At 35.2% G+C, this 19,212-nt stretch overlaps 1 protein-coding gene across 1 annotated transcript in view; it reads left to right on the top strand.

Annotated features, from left to right (window-relative positions):
* Positions 1–19,212, top strand: part of NCAPG (non-SMC condensin I complex subunit G) — a 41,634-nt gene that overhangs the window by 686 nt on the left and 21,736 nt on the right. The window contains exons 2-11 of the mRNA XM_043871089.1: positions 665–871; positions 1,354–1,582; positions 3,519–3,664; positions 3,869–3,953; positions 4,971–5,163; positions 5,628–5,777; positions 10,440–10,580; positions 11,148–11,271; positions 13,242–13,331; positions 13,649–13,828. Of these exons, the coding sequence (XP_043727024.1) occupies positions 665–871; positions 1,354–1,582; positions 3,519–3,664; positions 3,869–3,953; positions 4,971–5,163; positions 5,628–5,777; positions 10,440–10,580; positions 11,148–11,271; positions 13,242–13,331; positions 13,649–13,828 (1,545 nt within the window). The remainder of the gene's footprint in view (positions 1–664; positions 872–1,353; positions 1,583–3,518; positions 3,665–3,868; positions 3,954–4,970; positions 5,164–5,627; positions 5,778–10,439; positions 10,581–11,147; positions 11,272–13,241; positions 13,332–13,648; positions 13,829–19,212) is intronic.

The raw sequence follows: 19,212 nt of genomic DNA on the forward strand, positions 1-19,212 counted from the left end.
TTATGTCAGTATAATAGGGCTTGAGGATATGAGACAGGATGTGAAAGTTATTATCGGAAAGGAATTGCTGTCTAATATTAAGGGTAATAGGCTTCCCCAGTGGTTCAGCGGTAAAGAATCCGCCTGCAGTTCAGGAGCCTCAGGAGACGCGGGTTCGATCCCTGAGTCGGGAAGATCCCCTGGAGGAGGGCATGGCAACCCACTCCAGTGTTCTTGCCTGGAGAATTCCATGGACAGGAACCTGGCTGGCTACAGTCCATAGGGTCGCAGAGACGCAACTGCAGCGGCTGCTTGCCCACGCACATTAAAGGTAATTCGGTAAAATGCAGACGCTGTTATTGATTTTGGATTGTTCATAAAGAAGCAGATTTTTACTAAACTGGTACCAAGACATCATATGGAGAACTAGAGTGTTGAAAAAAATATCGGAGGAATTCTTTTCACTGTCAAAATTCACGTTTGTTTTCTTTCTGGGAGAAGTACATTTCTTCAGAGAGAGATTTGTGCAGATTGATTTCCCCTTTGGTGGTTTGGATAGTTGAGAGTTTACTAAATAATGATTTTAGTTTGTGGTAAGGGCTGGTGTTTTCAGCGTTTTAGAGTAATGTTGAGAAAAAAAGGATTTAATCCATGCAGTTTTTGAAGGGTTTCTTTTCTCTTTCAGGTGGATGACAAGACAGGTTTTCATGAGGAGTTTGTTCATTACCTTAAATATGCTATGGTGGTCTATAAACGAGAACCAGCTGTGGAAAGAGTAATAGAATTTGCGGCAAAGTTTGTTACTTCATTTCACCAATCAGATATGGAAAATGATGAAGAGGAGGAGGAGGATGGTGGCATTTTAAATTATTTGCTTACTTTTCTATTAAAGGTATAGGAAAACTAGAATTTCAGGAGAACAGTATAGAACATTTTGCTATTTAAAAAGGGCCATAGGAGTTTGTGCATCTTAGAGAATGAAATATCTGATAATTGAGAAAATGTAAAGGAAATATTAGAACTGTCATTAAGATTAAAATGTGGACTTTAAAAAATAACTCTGCATTAAATTTTTAATGACCATTCTAAGCCAGTTCTCATAAACATTTGTTTTAAATGGGTTCTCTATTTTAGAAGTGAGAGTTCCTACCAAGAAGAATATGCTTTTGTAATTTAGTGAATACTTTATGTTTTGAGTCTTTGTGGTATGTAATGTGGATTTAGTATGCGTATGGATCAAGGTTTTTCTGCAAGTTATGAGTTATTATTGTTATATATTCTTGAATTCTAAACATACAAATGAATTAAAATGGTATGTTATTATTTAATAATGGTATGTGACTTGGAATAAATTTTGATTTGTTTCTGTTTTAGTCTCATGAAGCAAACAGCAATGCAGTTAGATTTAGAGCGTGCCAGCTCATAAACAAGCTCTTGGGAAATATGCCAGAAAATGCCCAGATTGATGATGATTTGTTTGATAAAATTAATGAAGCCATGCTTATTAGATTGAAAGATAAAATTCCAAATGTAAGGATACAGGCAGTTCTTGCTCTTTCACGCCTTCAGGATCCCAAAGATGATGAATGCCCAGTGGTTAATGGTATGTATAACTCCCTAAATCCTTTTCAGTTCTGTTGATTTTGTTAAATTCTCAGCAGATGAATTTTCTCATTATGACATATTATGGAAGAGTATAGTTCATATATATTGTACACATATATAATATGATTTTGAAACTTATATTAAGAAAAATCTTACACTCAAGTAGCCACCATCCAACTTAAAAAAGAAAGAATATCATCAGTACCTTTGAAGCCTATCTTAGGTCCCACTCCACTCCTATCACTCTCCCTCTGTAATGATTATCGTGAATTTTGGTTTAATTATTCTCTTGCCTTTGTTTGAATAGTTAAACACATGTATGTCTGTGCTCAGTCACTCAGTTGTGTCTGACTTTGCGACCCTATGGACTGTAGCCCACCAGGCTCCTCTGTCCATGGGATTTTTCAGGCAAGAATTCTGGAGTGGGTTGCCATTTCCTCCTCCAGGTGGTCTCCTGACCCAGGGATCATCTCCTGCATTGGCAGACAGATTCTTTACTACCACCTGGGAAGCCCAACCACATGTATATACCTCTAGATAATGTTAAGTTTTGTCTATCATTTTGTATGTTTTGTGAATCAAACTATATTTTTCTGTGCTCTCAACATTATTTCTAACATTCATCCATGTTGATATATTTATTTGCTGATTTATAACATTCTGCTGTATGAGTATAAGACAATTATATTGTTTCTGATATTGATGGACCTTCTAGTTGTTTGCATTTTTTTTCCCTGTTAAAATACAGTGTTGTTGCTATGAACTTTCTTACACATGGGTTCTGGTGCACAATTTTTCTGGGATGTGTACATAAGGGTTGACTTGGTATATATCATGAGCTTTATTGGATAAGGTGCAGGTGTTCTACAAAACAGTTTATCAGTTTATATTTCCAATAACTGTATAAAAGTGTTCATTGAGCCCTATCCTTTCCAATGTTTGCTGTTGTCGTATTTTAAAATTTCTGTTAACCTGGTTATGTGTATATTTCATTGTTATGCGTCTTTTCAAATATTTAGCAACCAATTTTATTTCTTCATTGTAATGCCTGTTAATGTGTTCTACTCATTTTTCTATTGACTTGTCTTATTAGTTGGAGTTCTTTATATATTCTGAAAGGAAACCATTGGGTTATATGGACTGTGGATCTTCCTACTTTAGATGGATTATTTCACTCTCTTCACTATGTCTTTTGTTGGACAAAAACCTAAAGTCAAAATTACCAATCTCTTCTTTCATGATTTGTACTTTTATTTAGGAAATCTTTCTCTACCTCAGCTTATAAAGAGAGTCATATTCCACTTTTCTATGTATGCCTATGCTTCTTTTGGGAACTCTTTTGATTTGTTTTTTTCTTTGTCTCTGTTACTAGCTTTATAATTTTGATAACTCGTGGTAGTTGGTATTTTTTGGTATTAAATGAAGGACATAATAATGTGTAAAATATGTATGTTTAATAGTTAACATATACTTGATTATAAAGCTGAGGAAAATCTGAGAAATAGAGGTAAGTATTTAAATACAGGAAATGAATTCTGTTCAGCAAAACCAGAAGTTCTGTCTTTTTAGGTTCATTAAAAATTAAAATAATGACCTCTTTATAAAAGCTATATTAGTTTAAAATAAACTGCCTTCCATCTTAGACTTTTTTCTAAATCTTGAGTAGCAAAGACATAATCTGAATGATGGATTTTTCATGAGTTTTAGGGTTATTTGTTTTCAGTTTTAGCCTTTATGCCCAGTTCATTGACTGCTTTCTCATTCTGTCCTTTTCAAGGAATGTTGGCAGAAAAGAATCTTCAGCTAAAATTAAATGTGTGAGACTAAAATATGGTACTTTTATCATTATAAAGATTATGAAATATGGACTATCTTACGACTATGGCTAAATAAATATTTTGTTGCTGTACTAAAATGTATTACTCTATTTTTAGCATATGCTACTTTGATTGAAAATGATTCAAATCCAGAAGTTAGGCGGGCAGTGTTATCGTGTATTGCGCCATCAGCAAAGACTTTGCCAAAAATTGTTGGGCGCACCAAGGATGTGAAAGAAACTGTCAGAAAGCTGGCTTATCAGGTAAATAAGTCCAGTGTCTTGTGTAGACCTGTTCTTAAAAAGACAAGAAGCCATATTCTTGGTAGAATCCTATCACATTAATGTGTTACAGGTATTAATTTTTTTGTAGATTGTAGATAATTTTCTTAGTGAAGGAGATATTGCTAGTTATAAAATTCATAAGTTATATTGAGTTTAATGGCCATTTTTTATTATCTCTTAAAGGTTTTAGCTGAAAAGGTTCACATGCGAGCTCTGTCCATTGCTCAGAGAGTAGTGCTCCTTCAACAAGGTCTCAGTGACCGATCAGGTAATTTAGACATCTTTATACATAAAACTTTTCTAGATTTTGAGGTCAAACTAAAAGGTTTAGGAGAGTGTCCTATTAATAAATTAGATCAGGTAAATCTATCATTTCCACAGCCTGTCAGAGTTTATCTAGGTATATTGTATAGAAGACATTTCTTAAGATCTTGGTACTTAGAAGTAGCACAGTTTGTTTTTTTCTGTGTTTGGTATATGGAGAAACTAGAATTTAAGGCTGTAAAAATAACTTACATCAGCAGTAGGGCAGAATCTCTTTTTCAGCCCTCTCTCTTTAAAAAAATGCTATCTTTTTTGTGTATATCCTGCTATGAATGTGTTCTGTACATCTAAAACAAGTAGAAATGGTCAGACCAGTGTAGTTTCCCTATTTCCCACCTTTTCTCTTTTACAATTGGAGAATTGAGTTACAGCAGTGATATGAGGAATGATACATTTTAAATTTCCAAACCCCATGAGAAGTCTCCAATGGTTTAATTTTGCCACAGCAAGAAAACCTGAGTTTGAAGGACTAATAACTAGGATGACTTTAAAAACTAAGAATAAGGTTTTTCAGTGATATTGCTTGTATGATTCACTACTGCAAATATCGTCGTATATTTGACATTTTGTATATATGACATGAAGTCAGGCAACAAGTGAAATAATAGGTATTATATATAGTCTAAACTAACATCTGACAGTGAACTCAATGAGAGAAGGAATGCACAAATATTAGGCTGTGGTAGTGGTTATGTTTATGGTTCTGACCTTTTCCATTTTCTTTTTTTTTTTTTTTTTGACCTTTTCCATTTTCACTTGAAAGTGAGGATCATAGTGACTTCTGTAATGTTCTTTTAATTTTTTCTTTAGTACGCTTTGTTTTGTCTCTGTCTGGTTTCATTTTTGTAGTAAATGTCAACTTAATGTTAACATTGATCTGATAAAAGTTAATGTACAAAAAATGTAAGAGATGGAAGCTAGAAGGGGACTTTGTTCATCTATGTTTCCAATGACTTAACAGATGCTGTGAAACAAGCAATGCAGAAGCATCTTCTCCAAGGCTGGTTATCTTTTACTGAAGGAAATATATTAGAGTTGCTTCATCGATTGGATGTGGAAAATTCTTCTGAAGTAGCAGTCTCTGTTCTCAATGCCTTGTTTTCAGTGACTCCTCTTAATGAACTGGCAGAAATCTGTAAAACTAATGATGGCAGGTATATAAAGTGTTCATTATTTGAAATATGATAATTGATGAACTTCTGTACTTAAAAGTAATCCCTTTTACCATTACTTAAGATTGTATCGGTATCTTTTACCCGTACCCCTTAGGTTTTCTTTAGTCTGGTGAATGTCTTTTTTCCCTTCTTATATAAGAACTCACCACTTAGACTACTTTGCATTTTTTGTTTTATTACTTTTATGTTTGCATTAAGCCTACCATGAGAAGTCCAACAGCATGCATCCCTATTATGTTTGCTTATTTGAGTCTTTCTTTTTCCTTTTTGTCTAAATATCTTCATTTTTTTGTGTGTGGATAAATTAATGACTTTAATTAAAGAGGTGGTGGTTATAAATCAAGGCTGCTTATTCCCAATTTTCTACTCGGTTCAAATTTCTTGTGTGTTCAAATTTTTACTGGATATTAAGATATCTTTTATTCTTTCCTTTTTAAATGAAGGAAATTGATTCCAGCAGATACATTAACTCCTGAAATTGCTTTGTATTGGCGTGTCCTTTGTGAACATTTGAAATCAAAAGGAGAAGAAGGTGAAGAATTTTTAGAGCAGATTTTGCCAGAGCCTGCCGTATATGCAGAGTATTTACTGAGGTAAAATTTTTTCGTTTGGTTTGGACTGAGCTTGTGTTGTACTTGTGTTGTTGTGTGTTAACTTCCCAGCCCCCTCCCTCAGAGCCATACTTGATTAAGTTAAAATCCAGTGTTTTGGACAGACAAGGAAAAATAGGTATGCACACTGAGACTTTCTAGAGAATATCCTGTGCTGCTCAGTATACTAAAAGACCGAAGTCAGTATGTTTTGGGACATTTTCTTAAAATTGTTCAGATGTGATGATGAACATTTTTTGTAAGGTTGATACTGTTGTGCTCCCTTTTGAAATTTGTTGGCAAACCTTTTGGAACTGCCAGGTAGTAAATATACTTAGTAAATATTTCTGTGGGCCATGCTGTCTCTCTTGCAGTGACTCAATTTGCTGTGGCTCTGCAAAAGCCGCCACAAAATATGTTATGAATAGATCTGGCTGTTTTCTGATAAAACTTTCATTGACTTTTATGGACACTAAAATTTGAATTTCATGTAATTTTCACATGTACATATTTTTACTTATGTATTTATATGTATGTCATTTAAAGATGTAAAAATCTTAGCTTTCATGCTGTACAAAAAAACAAGGAACAGGCTAGATCTGGTGCATGGGCAAGCAATAGTTTTCCAATTGATCGGGTGTATCCCTGTGGCCGGTTTTAGTATTTATTAAAACTGTTACTGTTTGGCTTTTTTTTTTTTTTTTTAAGTTTTTTCAAAATATCTTTTAATTTATTTGAATTACTCTGATTTCTACTTAATTCACTTTATAATTATACAAGTAAACTTGTATAACTAAAACATGAATGCATTGTCAAAAATTCAAATACAAAAGTACATAGAATAAATATGTTTCCTCTTATCTCCTAATTCCTCAATCTCCATAGAGTTAATATCTAAACAGTTTGGGGCATACAATTCCAAACCCTCTTTCTCTGCATTTAGAGACACATTAAATGCATAATTTTAAAACTATAACACAGACTATACATATCTTTGCTTGTTTTTCAACTACTGATACATGAGATCATTATATATTGGTACATACAAATCTATCACAATTTTAACAGCGTGTCACTTCATAGTATGGTGGTAATATTTAATTTGCTCTTCTTTTGATGGTTGATGGACATTTAGGATGTTTTCAGTTTTTACTGATAAAGGTGTCTTAAACTTTCTTTACGTCTTTATGTTTGTTTGGGATTTTGTAGAGTTGATTCCAAGAGGTGGAATTGCTGGGCCAAAGGTTATATATGTATTTTTTTTTTTTTTTTTATGGATATTGGTGTGTAGATTTTTTAACTTCATGATTTTGGTGCCCTTTTTTTTTTGACTGCACCTTGTGGGGATCTTAGTTCCCCAACCAGGGAGTGAACCCCTTCAGTGGAAGCGGAGAATCTTAACCACTGGACCACCAGGAAGTCCTGGTTTTGATGCATTTTTTAAAAAAGCTTTTCATACAATATGAATTATAGGCTTGAATTCTTTTTATTTGGAAATATAGAATTATGCTTTTGCTTATGAAAGTGAAAGTGTTAGTCATTCAGTCCTGTCTGACTCGTTGCAACCCCAGTACTGGAGCCCACCAGACTCCTCTGTCCATGGAATTCTCCAGGCCAGAATACTGGAGTAAGTAGCCATTCCCTTCTCCAGGGGATCTTCTAGACCCAGGGATTGAATCCAGGTCTTCCACATTGCAGGCAGATTCTTTACCATTTAAGCCACCAGGAAAGCTTTTGCTTATAATGGCTCCACTTATAAGTTAGAGAGCAAAGCTAAGAATGTGTTTGAATTTTGTATGCAAAACATTGAACTTAAAAATATCTTAAATGTGAGCCAATATGGAGACTTAGAGCTTGAGCTCATAGTGACATGAAAAACGTGGGAATCTACTTAGAGTTTTAATTGTAATTACTTCAGGCTTTAATTGGAATATTCATTATAATGCAGTTTGGGCCATGTTGAAATGTTCCAAAAAGAAATGATTTTTTTTTTTACTTTTTATTTTGTATTGGGATATGGATGGTGAAGGACAGGGGAAGCCTGGCGTGCTGCAGTCCATGGGGTTGCAGAGAGTCAGACACAAGTGAACAACCGAACATCAACAAACAGCCGATTAACAATGTTGTGATAGCTCAGGTGAACAGCTAAGGGCCAAAAGGAATAAGTTTTTGATGCAGTGTTTAATAACATATGTTTATATAAAAGTAATAAGTGCTCATAGATTGAGAAAATACAAGAAAATATGAGGCTATGTTAAATATTTAAATAACAGAAAACATCTCTTCAAAGACTGCTTTACAGATTAATTCTGTGAAGAGCTTGGTTCCTCTGACTTTGAGAGATCAGTGATTTTTATATATTCTTTGTTGCTTTGTAAGTTTTTAATTAATTTACTTGAATCAACTTGTTTTTTTCACTTACAAAAAGATTTAAAGATTATATTTAATTATTGAAATAATACTTAAACAGGATGATTTTCTCTTTGGAGCAATGTCATTAGATAGGAATAGTTTTCTCAGGAACAGAAGCAAAATGAAATGGAAAAATTGTTTCTTGATAATCTCAAATTTTCAGGCATTTTGTAACATGAAGAGTCAGTGACTCTGACTGCTAATATGAAACAATTTCCTGTTAACTGAGGTGTTCACGTAAAGAGAGGAATTGGGGATGTTAAATGAGGCTTATTAAATTTGAGTAAGGAAAAGGGACACATACAATTTTTAGAAGGGTTAAATATAAATTCTTAGAGAGTTAAAGACTTTCTTGAGTGGTCTCTTCATTATAATGATTGCCTGTAAAAATGGTTGAGTATAGATGATTTCATGGTAATTAAAATTACTGAATCCATTTTAAGTTTTATTTATGCAGTTCAGGATTTGTAATTACTAATGAAATAACTACTCTGAATTTATTTTTGAAAATACTCAAAGTCTTAATGCTATGCATTGTGCCGAAGCTGGGATGGAAAAGTAGGGAGAGATCCAAAGTTGAGGGAAGGTTTTTTAGCTTGTCAGAAGTCAGCAACTCTACTGATTTATAGATTTTTATAATTATCAGTTTTGTAGCTTTTGCTTAGTTTCCTGCCAGATTCCAAAAGGTGGCTGATATGTTTGAAGTTCCTAATATCATTGCTGTAGATTGTTGAGCTTTTATTTACTCTTGGCTGTCATTTTACGAGTCATTTCATTTATTCATCATACAGAATTCTGCAGTATCTATAACTTGATTTTTGTTGACAGTTTAAAATGACACATTTTTAAATCTACATTGTTGTTGTTCAGTTGTTTCTGACTCTTTGTGGCCCCGTGAACTGCAGCCCACCAGGCTTCCCGTCCTTCACCATCTTCTGGCACTTGCTCAAACTCGTGTCCATTGAATACGTGATGCCATCCAACTGTATTGTCCTCTGTCGTCCCCTCCTCTTGCCTTCAGTCTTTCCCAGCATCAGGGTCTTTTCTAATGGGTCATTTCCTATATTCCAACCTAATGGCACCTAATTGTGTAAGTTTAAACTCATAATCTATTTAAACTCTTTAATTTGCTTTTAAATAGCTTTTTTTGTTCCACAGAAAAAAAGAACTTCTGGTAGGCTCTTGAATGTTATCTAGGTGAGGGTTGTAAATGACTAATATAGGCAGTGGTAGTAAAAAAATAAAGGGATTCCTTGGTGGCTCAGTGGTTAAGAATCTGCCTGCTAATGCAGAAGCCACAGGAGATGCAGATTTAACCCCTGGGTCAGAAAGTCACTGGAGGAGGAAATGGCAACCCACTCCAGTATTCTTGCTGGGATAATCCTGTGGACAGGGGAACCTGGCAGGCTACAGTCCATAGGGTCACAGAGTTAGAGACCCCTGAGCAACTGAGCACACACACACAGTAAAAATAAAAGTGTGGTTGACAGTGCTTGCTTGGTAGCAATTAGAACAGGATAGCAATTAATAGGACTCTGAGCAAGGACTGTAGCCCACCAGGCTCCTCTGTCCATGGAATTCTCCAGTTAAGAATACTGGAGTGAAAAAAAAAAAAAGTACTGGAGTGGATAGCCATTTCCCTCTTTAGGGGAGATATTCCTGATCCAGGGTTCCAACCCAGGTCTCCTGCATTATAGGCAGATTCTTCACCATCTGAACCACTGGGAAAGCCCTCAAGCAAGGATAATAGAAATTCATGAAGCTATCTATTTTTTTCTAATTTTTTAAAAAGGTCATTGTGTTCATGGCTAACAACGTAATTTTTATTTATACTATTATTCTTTTAAACAAAATAATGATTAAGGATGATGAGGGAAGACTGGCTCTTTCTGAATAATTGTATTTTTGGAGAAGAGATTTAGAACTTTATAATTGAGAATACTAGTAACATTGAAATAATTAGTTATATTAAGAGATATAAATATGTACCTTTTGAAAATTTCCCATAGGAAATGTGTATTTTTAATGAAAATATATTTCCAAGTTCTTTTGAATCAAGCCAGTAAGTTCACAAAAGTTCATGACAATAGCACAGAATTTAGTTTCTAAATTACATTAGTATCACATGGTATAAATGTCCATATATAGATCTTGGGACTGATAAGGGCATAAAATGACCCTTTTCTGACTTAATAGGGAGCTGTTCAATGTTTCATAACAAATTCTACATTTTATTAATTGTGCTTGTTTTAGTTATGTTCAAAGCATTCCAGTTGTTAATGAAGAACAGAGAGGTGATTTTTCCTATATTGGCAATTTGATGACAAAAGAATTCATAGGTCAACAATTGATTCTAATTATCAAGTCTTTGGATACCAATGAAGAAGGAGGAAGGTACGTTTAAATGTTAACTCTTGTTCTAATTTGTTCTCCTAATAGTCTTTGTTAAAATACAGTTATATTACCATATGATTAAATGTATTTAACCTAACTCTCTAAAGTACTATATGAAGTTTTTTCTTTCCTCTTATATATATAATACATATATGGAGTATATAAGTGAAAATACGTGCTGTCTATGTTTCTCTTCTCTGTTATGTGAATATGGAAATATGAGTTTCTAATTCAATTTCATCAGAATAAACAATGAAGTTGCAGGTTTTTGCTTAAAATTTTCTGGTAGTATTACTAGTCCTCTCTATAATAAATACAGTATAAATTATTTGAATCACTTATGGTATTTTGTCATTTCATCCTGTTGATTTATGAAAGATTATAGGGTCATTTATAAATTATTTTTTTTCAGAATGTGAATTTTTGGCCTAAAGTCAGTACATATATATTTGTACCTATAGAGATAAATATAAAAAAGAATTAAGACAAATTAAGTCTGCAGAATAGGTGAAATATAACATGTTTCTATTTTTGTATTGAAATTTAAATAGTTCTTCTTGAATTTAGGAAACGGCTGCTGGCTATCTTACAGGAGATTCTTACTCTACCTACTACCCCAATATCCCTAATTTCTTTTCTTGTTGAGAGACTGCTCCACATCATTATAGATGATAATAAGAGAATACAAATTGTAAGTAATTTTCTTCATTGTTGATAGAAATAAAAGGTTTTGGTCAATAACATTGCTAATTGTGTTTTCAGTGCTTTTGGCTTTATTTGTCTTTAATTGCTTTTGTTTTAGTTTTGTCTCTTTGTGAAGCTTTTAAACTTCTTAAAACCCAGTCCCTCTCACACACATGTTTTAAAAAATATTTCTTTTCTTCTCTTACGGTACCTATTGTGTTGATTCAGTTTGAAATGGAGCAGTTTAGGGAAGAGGTGGCATAGGCATTGCTTGCCGGGTTTGAGAGCTGGCTGAATTTATACATTTGTTGTTGTTCATTCGCCAGGTTGTTGCTGACTCTTTGTGACCCCATGCACTGCATGCAGCACACCAGGCTTCCCTGTCCCTCACCGTCTCCCAGAGTTTGCCCAAGTTCATGTCCATTGAATTGATGATGCCATCCAACCATCTCATCCTCTTGTCACCCTCTTCTTCTGTCTTCAGTCTTTTCCAGCATCAGGGTCTTTTCCAGTGAGTTGGCTGTTCACATCAAGTGGCCAAAGTTTTGGAGTTTCTGCTTCAGCATCAGTCCTTCCAAAGAGTATTCAGGGTTGATTTCCTTTAAGATGGACTGGTTTGATATCCTTGCTTTCCAAGGGACTCTCAAGAGTCTTTTCCAGCAACATAGTTTGAAAGCATCAATTCTTTGGCTCTCTGCTGTCTTTATTGCCCAGCTCTTACATCCATACGTGACTACTGGAAAAACCATAGCCTTAACTGTATGGACCTTTGTTGGCAAAGTGATGTCTTTGCTTTTTAACATACTGTCTAGGTTTGTCATGGCTTTCCTGCTAAGCAGTTGTCTTCTAATTTCATGGCTATAGTCATCATCCCTTGTGATTTTAGAGACCAAGAAAAAGAAATTTGTCACTGCTTCCACCTTTTCCCCTTCCTTTTGCCGTGAAGTGATGGGACCAGATGCCATGATCTTATTTTTCTTAATATTGAGTTTTAAGCCAGCTTTTTACTCTCCTCCTTCATCCTCATTAAGAGGCTCTTTAGTTCCTCTTCACTTTGGGTTGATTTCCCATTGGACACTTTCTGAATTTGTGACTTTACCCAAATTACTTAATTTAGAATTTTTGTTTGCAAAATAAGAATAACAATATTTATTTTTAATTGTTCCATGAAATAATTTTCATAAAGTGCTTGGTAAATACAAACATAAGTATCTTCATTTTTTTAGATAAATAGATAAAAAATCTACTTATTTTATTTTTAAAAAATTATATTACTATTTTCAAGTATTTTTATTTTTCTCTGGGGTAGCCTGAAAAACAGACTTGTATCATTGATTTTCATAAAATTGTAAATCACAAGTTAATTCAAAGGTTGTCTTTTCCAGTCCTTCCTTATACAGATAGTATATAAGTTCCTTCTACAACATTGCCAATTAGTGGTTATAACAGCACCTGTTTAATGTACCTTCATTAGGGATGCCACTTTTTCCTGAATCTGCCACCTCCAATGCCTAGTGTCTCTGAAAGGGAAGTGTTTAGTTTGCTGTCATTATGCCTTGTACACCCAAAGGAGGAATTAAAGGGTATTCTTATTTTTGTATTCCACTCCCATTGTAGTTTAACAAGAGAGGGAGTTGAGGATTAGAGGCAGAAAATTTTAGGTTTACGGTACCCAAGATTAGAGGCTTTTTTCATTTTTTTTCTGTTTCTAAGCACTGTGTGAAAGAGAATTTATCTTCAGTGTCTATATGCCTATTTACCGTCGCATAATATTAAGAGTTTTTAGTCAGATGTATTGTCTGGTCATTTTTTTCTAAAATTGTCTAGGAAATAGAATGTGTGCCATTTTTGCTTATATGTTTTGCTCTATTTTTGAAAAGATTGTGGATACTGTTTGGAGTTTTGTGTGACAGTTGAATGTCATTTTATGTTTTGTAACATATATTAAAACATTTATTCTGAATTATAATTTATCAGGTTACAGAAATTATCTCAGAGATTCGGGCACCCATTGTTACTGTTGGTGTTAATAATGATCCAGCTGATGCAAGAAAGAAAGAGCTTAAGGTAACTCTCTTCTAAATTAAAGAAATGCTTGACTAGAATATAGTTGTGCAAGTCTTTTATTTCTTGTACATTTAAAAAATTTCTCTCACAAAGTTAAATTATAGATTAACTATTAAACTATAAGAGTATCAAATGTTATCAGATTATGTGAGTTGAAAGATTTTCCAATCTGTTTCAGGAAGACTACAACTTTTTCTATATGTGCCTGACTGATTAATTTGTTGATGGTTGAGATGTTAATAATACTGTTTAGTTTGCTACAGATTTTGTATTAATAGTTTTTGTTTGGTGTTTTTACAATTTATATCTTTTCTTAGATGGCTGAAATAAAAGTTAAACTTATTGAGGCGAAAGACTCTTTGGAAAATTGCATTACCTTACAGGATTTTCATCGAGCATCAGAGTTAAAAGAAGAAATAAAAGCATTAGAGGATGCCAAAATAAAACTATTGAAAGAGACAGAACAACTTGAAATTAAAGAAGTCCACATAGAGAAGGTATAGATAACTTTTTTACAGTAAATGTCAGCTGCTATTAATCATCATAATTAAACCTTGTTTGCTTAATTTAGCTGCCAGAATATATTCCCTTTGGAGGGATTTTTAACAGTACCATGAAATAATATGAAAGTTATATTTTTCTGCCAGTTCCTTTCTATGTTGGACTTCAAAAAGCTTTAATGAACTTTAATTATTATAGCTAGGACTTTATTTGATTTGCTCCCTTGTCATGCTGATCCCTAGGATCTAAAGTCTTTCTTCCTTGCCAAGGAAAATTGCCTTCCAGTGGTTGCCTTCTCTTTATTTTTTGTTTTAGTTTGTCATCAATGATTTAGAAAAGGAAAATGCATCTTTCCCTTACTTATGGAAGACTCATGATCTTTCCACTGCTAGGAGAAGAATTTATATAGTAATAATACTGTTACACATATATTTTTTAAAGTTAAATTACTCTTTTATTTTAGAAAAAGCTAAGTAACTTTGTTATTTTAAATGAAATACTATATAAACTAGGTAACTAATAAAAACCTGCTGTATAGCATGGGGAACTCTTCTCAGTACTCTGTAATGGCCTCTGATCATTCTCATGAAGAGAAAGCTGGATAGGGAAGAGTTTACTCTACAGGGGAGTTTTGTGAGTTATGTCATTGAGTTCTGTAGCCATAGACTTTCCTGCTCTTAACACCCCACCTTCCCAGTGGATATGCCTGAATTTTATTTTCATAGTTAGTAGCTATTTCTTTTGTTTGACAAATTCAGTGGGCTTTTAAATTTGAGGAGGAAATTTAAAGCAAAAATTGAAAATGGAAACTGAAAAATGATATAAACTGCAAATCTGAATTAGAAAAATTTTAAGTAAGGTGATCTGTCATAATTACTATTATCTGTTTAACTTTACTTGCTTTGACCATTTATGTGTTCATTTGTCCTATTTAAGGGTTATAAATCTGTTCCAGTATAATCACAGTATAGTGTAATAAATGCTATAGTCAGGTAAGTGTAGGAGAGGCATCCAAACCACATAGTGTGGTGTTGACTTCTCCAGAAGAATAAATGTTTAAACTTGAGATTTGAAAAATAATTTTTGTTTTTAAATTTTTTTATTAGTTAGAGGCTAATTACTTCACAACATTTCAGTGGGTTTTGTCATACATTGATATGAATCAGCCATAGATTTACACGTATTCCCCATCCCGATCCCCCCTCCCACCTCCCTCTCCACCCGATTCCTCTGGGTCTTCCCAGTGCACCAGGCCCGAGCATTTGTCTCATGCATCCCACCTGGGCTGGTGATCTGTTTCACCATAGATAGTATACATGCTGTTCTTTTGAAACATCCCACCCTCACCTTCTCCCACAGAGTTCAAAAGTCTGTTCTGTATTTCTGTGTCTCTTTTTCTGTTTTGCATATAGGGTTATCGTTACCATCTTTCTAAATTCCATATATATGTGTTAGTATGCTGTAATGTTCTTTATCTTTCTGGCTTACTTCACTCTGTATAAGGGGCTCCAGTTTCATCCATCTCATTAGGACTGATTCAAATGAATTCTTTTTAACGGCTGAGTAATATTCCATGGTGTATATGTACCACAGCTTCCTTATCCATTCGTCTGCTGATGGGCATCTAGGTTGCTTCCATGTCCTGGCTATTATAAACAGTGCTGCGATGAACATTGGGGAGATTTGAAAAATAATTTTTAAGCTAGTAGTTACAGGATGCTTTTGTATGTGTGTGTGGAGGTGATATTCATGAGTGTGAATTCATTTGATTCTCACTATGACCTAGTGGAATTGGTACAATTACCCTCATTTTATAGAAGGCAAGTAACTTGCCTGAAGTTATGTAGATAGTAAATGGTGGAGGCAGGATTCAGACCCAGGCATGTGGCTTTCATTGTGCTTTTACTGCACTCTATCATCTCTCTGCAATGAGTTGTTAAAGGAATGTTATAGGCAGATGGAGTGACATGTGTGAAGGCTCAGAAGTTAAAGAGTGGCTGTCATGTTAAAGAACTTAAGGTCCGTGTGACTATAGAATTGATGGGAAGAGGTAAGAGATAAACCTGGGGGAAAAAATTAAGGGCCAATTCATGTAAGGCCTTGTATAAGCAATCTTTTAAAAATTGTGCCTTACCCAAAGATCATGTTGTTGTTGTTCAGTCGCTAAATTGTGTCCAACTCTTTGCAACCCCATGGACTGTGGCATGCCAGGCTTCCCTGTCCTTCACTATCTCCTGGAGTTTGCTCAAACTCAGTCCATTGATTTGGTGATGCCATCCAACCATCTTATCCTCTGTCATCCCCTTCTCTTCCTACCTTCAATCTTTCCCAGCATCAGAGTCTTTTTCAGTGGGTTGGCTCTTCACATCAAGTGGCCAAATATTGGAACTTTAGCTTCAGCATCAGTCCTTCCAATGAATATTCAGGATTGATTTCCTTTAGGATTGACTGGTTTGATCTCCTTGCAGTCCAAGGGACTCTCAAGAGTCTTCTCCAGCACCACAGTTCAAAAGCATCAATTCTTCAGCGCTCTGCCTTCCTTATGATCTAACTCTCACATCCATACATGACTATTGGAAAAACCATAGCTTTGACTAGATGGACCTTTGTTGGCAAAGTAACATCTGCTTTTTAATACACTGTCTAGGTTGGTCATAGCTTTTCTTCCAAGGAGCTGCTGCTGCTGCTAAGTTGCTTTAATCATGTCCAACTCTGCAACCCCATAGATGGCAGCACGCCAGGCTCCGCCACCCCTGGGATTCTCCAGGCAAGAGTACTGGAGGAGGGTGCCTTTGCCTTCTCCGCTTCCAAGGAGCAAGTGTATTTAATTTCATGACTGCAGTCACTATTTGCAGTGATTTTGGAGTCCAAGAAAATAGAAGTCTGTCACTGTTTCCGTTTTTTCCCCATCTATTTGCTATGAAGCAATGAGATAGGATGCCATAATCTTTGTTTTTTGAATATTGAGTTTTAAGCCAGCTTTTTTTCACCTTCATCAAGAGGCTTTTGAGTTCCTCTTCGCTTTCTGCCATTAGGGTGGTATCATGTGTATATCTGAGGTTGTTGATATTTCTCCTGGCAGTCTTGATTCCAGCTTGTGCTTCCTCTGGCCCAGCGTTTTGAAATATGTATTCTGCATAGAAGTTAAATAAGCCGGGTGGCAGCATACAGCCTTGATGTACTCCTTTCCCAGTTTTGGATCAGTTTGTTGTTTCATGTCTGGTTGTAACTATTGCTTCATAACCTTCATACAGGTTTCTCAGGAGGTAGGTAAGGTGCTCTGGTGTTCCCATCTCTAAGAATTTTCCAGAGTTTGTTATACTCCACACAGTCAAAGGCTTTAGTGTAGTCAAATAAGCGGATGATTTTCTGGAATTTTCTTGCTTTTTCTATGATCCAATGGATATTGGCCATTTGATCTCTGATTCCTCTGCCTTCTCTAGATCCAGCTTGTACATCTGGAAGTTCTTGGTTCATGTACTGTTGAAGGCTATCTTGAAGGATTTTGAGCATCACCTTTCTACCTTATGAAATGAGCACAATTATGCGGTAGTTTGAACATTCTTTGGCATTGCCCTTCTTTGGGATTGGAATGAAAACTGACCTTTTCCAGTTCTCTGGCCACTGCTGAGTTTTCCAGATTTGTTGACATTGGTGCAGCACTTTAACAGTGTCATCATCTAGGATTTTAAATAGCTCAGCTGAAATTCCATCACCTCCACTAGCTTGACTCATAGTAATGCTTCCTAAGGCCCACTTGACTTCACACTCCAGGATGTTTGGCTCTAGGTGGGTGACGACACCATTGTGGTTATCCCGGTCATTAAGACCTTTTTTGTATAGTTCTGTTTATTCTTGTCACCTCTTCTTAATCTCTTCTGCTTCTGTTATGTCCTTGCCAGTTCTGTCCTTTATTATACCCTTCTTTGCATGAAATGTTCCCTTGGTATCTCCAGTTTTCTTGAAGAGATCTCTAGCGTTTTTTATCCTTTTGTTCTGTTTCTTTGCATTGTTCACTGAACAAGGCTCTTTTATTTCTCCTTGCTATTTGGAACCCTGCATTTAGTTGGGGATGTCTTTCCCTTTCTTCTTTGCCTTTCGCTTCTCTTCTTTTCTCAGCTATTTGTAAGGCCACCTCAGACAACCATTTTGCTTTGTTGCATTTCTTTTTCTTTGGGATGGTTTTCTTCACTGCCTTCTGTACAGTGTTACTAACCTCCACTTACAGTTCTTTAGACACTCTGTATCGGATCTAATCCCTTGAATCTATTTGTCACTTCCACTGTATAATCATAAGGAATTTGATTTAGATCATACCTGAATGGCCTAGTGGTTTCCCTTACTTTCTTTAATTAAAGTCTGAATTTTGCAATAAGGATCTCATTTGAACACCCCCGGTCTTGTTTTTGCTGACTGTGTAGAGCTTCTCCATCTTCAGCTGCAAAGAATATAATCAATCTGATTTTGGTATCAACCATCTGGTGATGTCTATGTGTAGACTTGGCTCTTGTGTTTTTGAAAGAAGGCATTTGCTATGATAGTGCGTTCTCTTGGAAAAACTCTCTTAGCCTTTTCCCTGCTTCATTTTCTAGTCAAAGACCAAACTTGCCTGTTATTCTAGGTATGTCTTGACTTCCTACTTTTGCATTCCAGTCCCCTATGATGAAAAGGACATCTTTTTTTGGTGTTCGTTCTAGAACGTCCTGTAGGTCTTCATAGAACCATTCGACTTCAGCTTCTTCAGCGTTAGTGGTTAGGGCATAGACTTGGATTACTGTGATTTTGAATGGTTTGCCTTGGAAACAAACCAAGATCATTCTGTCATTTTTGAGATTGCACCCAAGTACTGTGTTTCAGATTCTTTGTTGACTATGAGGGCTTCTCCATTTCCTCTAAGGTAGTCTTGTCCACAGTAGTAGATATAATGGTCATCTGAATTAAATTCACCCATTCCTGTCCATTTTAGTTCAGTGATTCTTAAAATGTCAATGTTTACTCTTGGCATCTGTTTGACCACGTTGACCTGTTCAAAGATCATGGTGTAGAACTAAAAATGAGATTATGTCATTCTGTTACTCAGGAAATTAATTTCATGCAGATATACTAGTTTGAAGACTTAGATTAATGTAGGATTGAGTTGATTGTGGCCTGAACATGATGATGGTGGATTTGGAAAGAAGTCATGGATTTGAAACATATTTTGGAATTAGTAACAGGGAGAGCAGTGAGTCAGGAGTGTATCCCTGGTCTTTTGGTTTGAATGGCTGGGTAGATGGCAGCAGTATTTATGGATGTTGCACAGGAGGAGGGATTTGAGTAATAATTAGTTCCCTTTTGGCCATTTTGAGTTTAAAAAGCCTGTTGGACGTACAAGAGGAAA

Source organism: Cervus elaphus, chromosome 17 (genome assembly GCF_910594005.1).
Source record: "Cervus elaphus chromosome 17, mCerEla1.1, whole genome shotgun sequence".
Taxonomy (NCBI): domain Eukaryota; kingdom Metazoa; phylum Chordata; class Mammalia; order Artiodactyla; family Cervidae; genus Cervus; species Cervus elaphus.